The 8,675-nt window shown below is 47.2% G+C and overlaps 1 protein-coding gene across 1 annotated transcript; it reads left to right on the forward strand.

Moving 5' to 3' along the window:
* The first annotated feature begins 311 nt into the window (after positions 1-311).
* Cytl1 (cytokine like 1) lies at positions 312-5,120 on the forward strand. Its single transcript, XM_034509282.2, has 4 exons — positions 312-489; positions 2,118-2,162; positions 2,354-2,482; positions 4,535-5,120. Exons 1-4 carry the CDS (start codon positions 331-333, stop codon positions 4,616-4,618), a joined length of 417 nt encoding a protein of 138 aa, XP_034365173.1. The 5' UTR covers positions 312-330; the 3' UTR covers positions 4,619-5,120.
* Positions 5,121-8,675: the final 3,555 nt, after the last annotated feature.

An 8,675-nucleotide genomic window follows, 5' to 3' on the forward strand; every position in this document is an offset into this window, starting at 1 on the left:
GGGCAACACTGCCCCTTCCTGACCTCCGATCCAATCTTCCATTCTTTCATCTCTCCCTTCTTCCTCTCTGACCCTCTCAAGTGCTCTTGACAGAAATTCCTGGTAAAAAGTGAATGCCTGCTTCCTTTCTAGGTACCTCCAGGCCCCCTTCCTTCTGAAAGAATCCAGTGTCTCAGACCCTATGGGCGTGTCACATCCTTGGTCCAACCCTCCTTGGATGCCTGGCCCTGGCAGGGGCCCCACAGGAAAAAGGTGGGGAGTCTGAGTCTTTGATATCCCCCCAGCAGCTATTTAAAGGGGCAGCTGGCCCAGCAGTAGGCAGCAGGCACCATGGCACCAAAGACACTGCTTCTGTTGCTGCTGCTGTTGGTGGTGGTGGTCTGGCCTCCTGCAGTACAGCCTGCGCCCCCCACCTGCTACTCCCGGATGCTGACCCTGAGCCGTGAGATCATGGCAGACTTCCAGAGCCTGCAGGCTTCAGAGCCTGAGGTAAGTTCTTCACTTGCCTCTTGCCTTGGGAAGGTAGATAGATAGATAGATAGATAGATAGATAGATAGATAGATAGATAGATAGATAGATGAACAGACAGACAGACAGATAGATAGTAGATAGATAGATGATAATTTTTTTAAATTAACAGCTCACCACAGAGACTAGGAATTTAGAGTTACACAGAACTAATGAATTAAGCTTCTTCAGTTCTGTCATTAGCCTGATGACCAGCAATGTATGCTAAGGGGGTGGTACACTCCTTATCTGCTGAGGGACTGTGGAGATAAGAAGGGGGATAACCACATCTCCCTGGGTATAATGGGGCTGAAAGACCCATTGACCACAGGAAACTGGACAAGTGTTAAAGCTGTTATCCCTATCAGAGGAAGCCCTCAGGAACTCAGGGGAGTCCCCTGAGGAGTGCTGCAAGGGGAGAGAGTCGAGGTCCTTTGCGTGCTTCTCTCTAATAGACGCAAACCCCATTGGACTCCACGAAGAGCCTGAGCAAACTGCAAAGGTGTCACTCGGCTGCTTGCATGCACTTCAAACAGACCCCAATATCTCTAGGGTATTGGGGCTCACATTATCTTAACACCTTGAATTTTCTTCTCAAAAGTTAAATTGCATTATTACTATCTCATGATAAACAGGATAGACTGTAGAACAATAGGAAAATGCACAAAAGACCATGAAAAATAGCATTTGTGAGCCTGCCACCTAGAGGCAACTGCTGCTATAGCAATCAGAGGGCAGCAACCACTCTTTTTCTGTGCAAGTTCCTGTCATTGGGGTGGCGATGGTAGTGGCATCAGTGGTGAAATATGGACCACATAGCACTGATAGCTTCACATAGTGCTTATTAACCCCACCATCCAGTAAACTTATGTTCTTTTGTGTAACACTTTAGACAGCTGTACCCTTATTTATTCCTTACCATGAAACAGACACAGCACTGGCCTTAGGGGCGTGTGGTGCTAGAGAGTAAGGTCAGAGGCTAAGAGCCGTAGAGTGGGACCAAGTGGAAGACAAAACACTCAGCCTTCTAATTCACAGATGAGAAACTGAGTCTCAAAGAAGGAAGACAGCAGCCCCAGGTCACACAGAGTTACATAGAGGGAAGGGCACTAGATGTGCAGACCTTTGGTCCTACACATACACACACACACACACACACACACACACACACACACACACCTCTTTTATAACGATGTGTTATATCTTACAAACTTTGTTGTGTCTATGTTATAGCTTAAAGCTCTTACATGAGTCAATATCTAAAATGTATTTATGTATATATTTTTCATGTGGAAAGCTGCTATAAAACCAGCTTTTGTATAGATGAATACCTTCTATCTACAGTACTATATAATGCCCTACATATGTTTGCACATGCCTATACATGTGTGTTTCTGTAAAATGGTGTCCTAATTCACAGTATTGTAAAGACTATGCTCTGACGTAAGAATCTGAGAAAGAAGGTGTCACAATACAAGATGTTCTGTGGGTGTCATGGCATCAGGAAAAATAAAAGTTCTGGGACCATTGTCTGGAGGCAGCTGTCAGGGTGCAGACTGTGACTAAACTATACCTATAGGTGTCCCATTCACTTGCTTTCTTCCTGCAGGATTCGTGTGTAAGGTACTTGCCCCGGCTTTACCTGGATATCCATGTAAGAGAGTGTTGCCTGGTGGGGTGGGTAAGGTGGTGGTGGGGTGTGGATGTGAACTACCTCTGCTGCTGGCTTGAGGGGGCAGCCAGGGTTGGGGAAATGCCTTATGCTATGTTGGAGGACTCGTGACCTCAGTCTCTGGTCCTCTGGCTCCCCCTTCTCCCATCGTCCTCTCTTGTTCCCACTCTCAGAACTACTGTGTGCTGGCCAAGTTGCGAGACTTCGTGGCCTCTCCTCAGTGCTGGAAAGTGGCCGAAGTGGACACTCTGAAGGACAGAGTACGGAAGTTGTATACCATCATGAACTTCTTCTGCAGGCGGGTGAGTGAGACGCTTGAAGAGCCCTTTTCTGCTCTGATCATTGCAGGGGGAGGGTTGGAAGGAGGGCTGAGGGAGGGACTTCCAGTCCAAGCAGCCTTTCTACAACAATAGTCACCCTTGTTAAGTGAGCAGGACTCAGATTGGACCTCCTCAACCTCCCACAGCTGCACATGGAGGCCATGTGGGTGGCTCACTCCTAGACCACTCCACAGACACTCAAGGAAAAGTGCAAGAGCCAGAGGAATCCAGAGGACACTTTCTGAAGGAGGAGCACCTAGGTGTGCGTGTCATTAGAGGAGCTGGTAGTTGGGAGGCAGGCACAGAGAGCTAGCACTCTGATCCCACGATCCAGCCCCAGATAGTGTTGAGTTGTGTCCTCTTTTTTTCCTTCCCTGTGGGAGCACTCCTTCACATGTCACAGGTGATGACATGTGAAATGTCCATCTGGTAACATCAGGAGGATGTTACCTAATAGTTACACCATTACAGTGTGACAACTTCACACTTTAACTCTCTCCCTGAGACACCTAGCAAGGTAGCTAAATGTATAATTCTAAATTCTAAGTTTCTAAAAAAAATACTGGAGTGTCTGCGTGTGTGTGTTTGTGATGTGTGTGTGTGATTGTGATGTGTGTGTGTGATTGTGATGTGTGTGTGTTTGTGATGTGTGTGTTTGTGATGTATGTGTGTGTTTGTGATGTATGTGTGTGTTTGTGATGTATGTGGGTGTGTTTGTGATGTATGTGGGTGTGTTTGTGATGTATGTGTGTATGTGTGTGTGTGAGACAGAGACAGACAGATAGACAATGAATGTGTGGTATATATACACAAGTGGAGTCCAGCAGAAGGACATCAAGTGTCTTGCTCTGACACTCTCTGCCTGTTTCCTTGAGCTAAGCTGGCAGACAGTAAACCCCAAATATCCCCTGGCTTTGCACTCTCCAGTACTAGTATTAAACGTGCACAGACTCTTACATGGGTCCTGGGAATTAAACTCAGGTCTTCAAGCTTGTGCGGAAGATGGTTTTGCCTCCTGAGTTATCTCCTCGGTCTCCCCCTTACATATAGATGCATGTTTGACTCTGAGGGAAAGTATGTGGAGGGCACCTGTGTGTATACATGAAGGCACTAGCCTGGCCAGAGTGAGGCCCTCCCCTCCAGAATTCTTAGCTTACTGATGCTTTCTCCTATGGCAGCCCTCTTTGTTCTTGAACCCCCTTGGTTTGTTGTGAAGAAGGGAAAGGTTTTTTAAATTTTTTATTAGATATTTTATTTACATTTCAGATGTTATTCCCTTTCCCCATTTCTGCCCCCATCCAGAAACCCCCTATCCCATCCCCCTCCTCTTGCTTTTATGAGAATGTGCCCCCACCCACCCACCCACTCCCACCTCCCTGCCCTTGAATTCCCCCACACTGGAGCATCCAGCTTTCACAGGACCAAGGACTTCCTCTCCCACCTATGCCCAACAAGGTCATCCTCCCCTATATATACAGCTGGAGCTATGGGTCCCTCCCTATGTGCTCCCAGGCTAGAGGTTTAGACCCTATGAGCTCTGGTTGGTTGGTATTGTTGCTCTTCCTATGGGGCCACAAACCCCTTCAGCACCTTCAGTCTTCTCTCTAACTCCTCCATTGGGAAACCCCATGATCAGTTCAATGGTTAGCTGTGAGCATCCACCTCTGTATATGTCAGGCTCTGGCAGATGTCTAAGGAAGAAGGGAAGTTAAAATTAGCAGAGCGCCTTCTGGTGCACAGTGTGCACTGGCTGAAGTGGCTGGAGGTAGGAACTGGTGCTGTTCTGTAGTGGCTGCACCCATTCACTTTATGCAACCAATCAGTCATCTGTCCATCTGGTCAACCAAAGCCTAGTAAATGCCAATGAGAATACGAAGAAAGAAAGTGCCCACTCTCCTTGGGGACAGAGGTGTATTTCTATACTCCAGGGATGCTCAGACAGTCTTGGGAGGTAACAGCAGACCTAGCATTGCCTACATGCTCCAGAGACACTGGCAGCAGCATGTCTGCTCACTGCTTGCTTGTCTTTTCCAGGACTTGGTATTCCTCTCAGATGACTGCAGTGCCTTAGAATACCCAATCCCTGAGGCCACAGGCCCTCCAGACTGGCAGGGCTAAGACAGCAGGTGGACCAGAAGAACAACCCAGAAGCCTGAAGCTGTCCAAAGCAGAGCCACAGCCCATCAGGTCTCCTTTTAGTGTAGCTGTTAGACCTGCCATGTGTCTCTTTACCTTCTGAAAGACCAGTGAGGATCCTGCCTCTGAGCGTGCTTTGTGCACAGTTGGTGTATCCTAGGTGCCTCGTCGGAGTGTAAGAGGCACAAACAGGAAAGTGCACACTGGCTTCTCTTTGGGGAGCAAGCACCTTGGGAACAGCAAAATCCCATGCCTTTGTGACTGCTTTAATGAAATAATGGGACCATTCTTCTTTCTGGTCTCTGCTTACACCCAAAGGGGCTTCTACTTTATGCTTCCTTTCTGTGCAAGCTTTCCTTCCTCTCTCTCACTTTAAAGTGTTTTTACTGCTTTTGCGATGTAGTTACACAGCTTTTATGTAGTGTGAATGAGCCACCCTTTCACTGAAGGGTGATGAAAACCAAATAAACCTCTATTGTGAGAAGGAGGGGTGCTGCTATATTACTCCACAGTGGCCTTAGATGGGTTTTCCTCACTTTCCCTCAGAACACCTGCTATTCCCATGAGGCCATTGTTGATTTTTCTCCATCAAGCCCATGTCTCAGTCCGCTTCACCCCACCTGTATAAATGGCTGTAGCTAAGAGGTGGTTGGGAGATGCTCCAGCTTCTGATAAGGACATAGTGTCCCTTTGGATGTAACCACTGGGAACAGACTGCACTGTACCAATGGGAGGGGCAGTACTCTGTCACAAGTGCCCCAGTCACAAGGCTCAGCTCTTACACATCTGGGATGGACATTGAAGGAGACTAATGGTGAGTCGAGTGACTTGACTTGCTCAAGGTCACCAGCTGTTCAGTAGGGAGCTTGGTTGAAGCCAAGCCTGGTGACCCAAAGTCCATGTTCTTCCCACACTGGTCACTGCAGTAAAACACACTGATCTCCTTAATTTAGGAACCCAACAATAGACTCAGCAAAGCCTCTGTGTCCTAGGAGTATTCCCATGGGTGGCTTGTGTCATGTCAGGATCTAAGGTGCACAGACAGGCCAGGCCGTTCTTAGGACCTCAGATACTGTAGCTCTCAGACGATTCTGAAGATGGCCTGGGTGACATTCATTTTGCTAGTGTCATAGGACAACTGCAACAAGGTGACACAGAGGTGGCTTTTTACCAGATTAATGTGTGGTCTGGTGGTACAAGAGGCTATGCTCTGGGCTGAGATACAGTAGTGTGGGTATTTTCCAGAATCCAACACTGAATTCTCCCTTGCCGTCTACTGCTATGGCAAAGGAAGTCACTCAAACCACCACCACCACCCCATTAGATTCCTCCAATGTCCATCCCAGAGCTGAGCCTTGTGACAGGGTACTGCCCTCCCTGTAGGTACAGTGTTGGCACAGTTCCCAGTGATTACATCCAAAGAGACACTATGTCCCTAGCCAAAGTTGGAGCATCTCCCAAACTCTTAAGTATAGCTATTTACACAGGTGGCCACCGTGATTCTTAAGCAAGTCATCTCAGTCTCTCCTCAATACGTAGGTATCTTGCCATGTCTGTCTCTGTCCCAGTATCTCTCTTCTTTCATGGACACTAATTGTTGAACTAGGGCCCACCTTCACCCACTATGACCTCAGGTAAGCACAATGCCACTTCTCTGCACTCCTAGCCCTTGATATCATTTGATTTTATGGCCTTTGCACAGATCCTATGTCTAAATAAGGTCACACTCACAGTTGCAAGAGATGTACATTTCAATCTATACACAAAGGAAAATAATACCATAGAATGGCTTTTTGTGATTCTACCACTGCCATTGACATATGGATGCACTGTGCCTGGAGCAGGGTACCTTTGACCTTATTGAATCTTCCCCATGGCATTGCTGGGGTAGAGAGTAAATTATCAAACACTGTCTCCAGTCACAGGTAATTCTTGAATTCAAGGTTAAGTAACATCAAGCCCCACTAGCAGGTAGTAGAGTAAAAATTCCAGTCATACAGATGAGTGCTAAGTCTTGCTGAGTCTCTGAGACTCCCTTTCAATCTCTCAATAGCAGAAGCAGATCACTGAGGCCAGGCCTAACTTAAGCGTTTCAGATGTCTGTGTGCCCATTTCTTCTATGGCTACCAAGTGCTTGTCATGCACTTAACAAAAACCAAAATGAAAAATAACAGGCTTCTTCCCACAGCTACCCAATGAGATGGTCACAAACTCAGAGACAGCAGAGGAGGGGGCATGCGAGTTTAGGATGAGATGAAGCTGCAGGGCGGGCGGGGATGGGGGGAAGCTTTTCTGAAGATTCCAAGTTTCAACAGGCCTAGAACTGGTGAGCTATAGAGGGGTGATGGCAGAGACATGGGGTGAGCATGACTGGAGCTGAAAACATGGTAGAGTTGGAATATGAACAACACAAGTGACGGCCAGGCCCATCCAGGCAGAGCCTTCTGTCCACAAACCATCTATGGGGTCACAGAAAGGAGAATCCTTTCCTAGGAGAAAACTTGGGACCTGTCAGTTAAAACCAAGGTTTTCAACTCCTTAGGGGTCCCCTGATTTGGACCTCAAAACTAACAAGTGAGATTGTTGCTTTCTGGGTCCCAGTCCATCACCGAGCCAGGGGTGAGAGAGAGCACAACCCCTGACCCAGGCACTTCCTCCAGAGTGAACTGGTCACATGTCTCTCCACATCTGTTAATGTCAGCATCTGCTCGCTCCCAACCTTGATGTTAACTGGATATACCAGATAGATACACATGCCATCCAGACTGGGTCCAACATTCAGTTTTCTCCCAGGACTCTTTCTACTGTTAACTCTTTTTGCCCTAAGTAAGGACGTGTCAAGCAAGCATCTCCTGTGTCTGCTCCATCAGAAGGAAGATTGTCCCTGACATGAGATTGTTGGCTGTTAGGACCAATGTGTTTTTACAGCTGATTTAATCACACAGTGAAGCCAGCAAAGAAGCTGAGTGACAAGGTAACCCTTAGTTCTAGGTGTTCATGTGCTGCTGGGCAATTCCTTGGCCTCTTGTCCCTACTTCCTTCATCAGTAAGATAAACATGATGATAGCACAAGTGTCACAGGTTCATTTGAGGGAAAAATGAATCAATATAGTGAAACTACACAGGACCTACTCACATAGACTTCTAGCCAGCTCCATTTAACATCAGAAGCCAGCACTGTAGGGAACAAGCATTCAGGCCAACTTGCACCATGCAGCACACACGGAGCCCAAGAATCTATGCACATTCACCTTTCTCAGGATGATAACCACCATTTCAGACAAGCCTTTTCTGAACCTCAGCCCTGGACAACAGCTTCCGGGCCTGTGTCCCGACATCTTTCCCGCCTCTGTAAGCCATCTTCTACCCACCAACCAGGGCTAACATGCTAAAGTGGACATTTTCCATACTTCTGATGTCCTCCAGTGGTTTCCTGAGACCCACCTGACCCTGGCCACCAACCCCACCTTCATTCATACCTAGCATTCATCTGTCAGGCCTTTCAGCCCAGTGTATCGTAACCCGCAGATCTCCGTGGAGCAGTTCTTATTGTAAAGTGTGGAGTATCTGATTCTCTGCCATTCCCTCTTATTGATCACTCACTGATTCACTGTCCTCAAGTTTCCTGAATAGGCAGATCAAAGCAAGTTGAGCCACTAGCTTGCAATTCTCCGGCAGCTTCCTTTGCTTGTATCGTAGAATCTGTGTTCCTCACCCCACACTCACAAACTTGCTCTTGTAAAGGCTGTCAATCATCCCTGTGCTGTCGAGGCCACAGTCACATGTCTCATCATCACTGACCTCTAAGAATTTCTAAAGGTTTTCATTCTGTCCATTTTCTTGCTGCTGTTAATATAAAAACATGGACTACACATCTAGAGAGTGAAGTGGCTTCATGGCTCTAAATACAAGGTTTGGGGACCACATCCAGTGACGGCTTATTAAGGGCAGATTAATTCTGGACATCATATAACGAGTATATGGAGCATGTATTTATATGTGTATACACTAGTCTCTCTCTCTATCTCCTAATGAAAAT

The sequence above is a fragment of the Arvicanthis niloticus genome, chromosome 7 (genome assembly GCF_011762505.2).
Source record: "Arvicanthis niloticus isolate mArvNil1 chromosome 7, mArvNil1.pat.X, whole genome shotgun sequence".
Classification (NCBI taxonomy): domain Eukaryota; kingdom Metazoa; phylum Chordata; class Mammalia; order Rodentia; family Muridae; genus Arvicanthis; species Arvicanthis niloticus.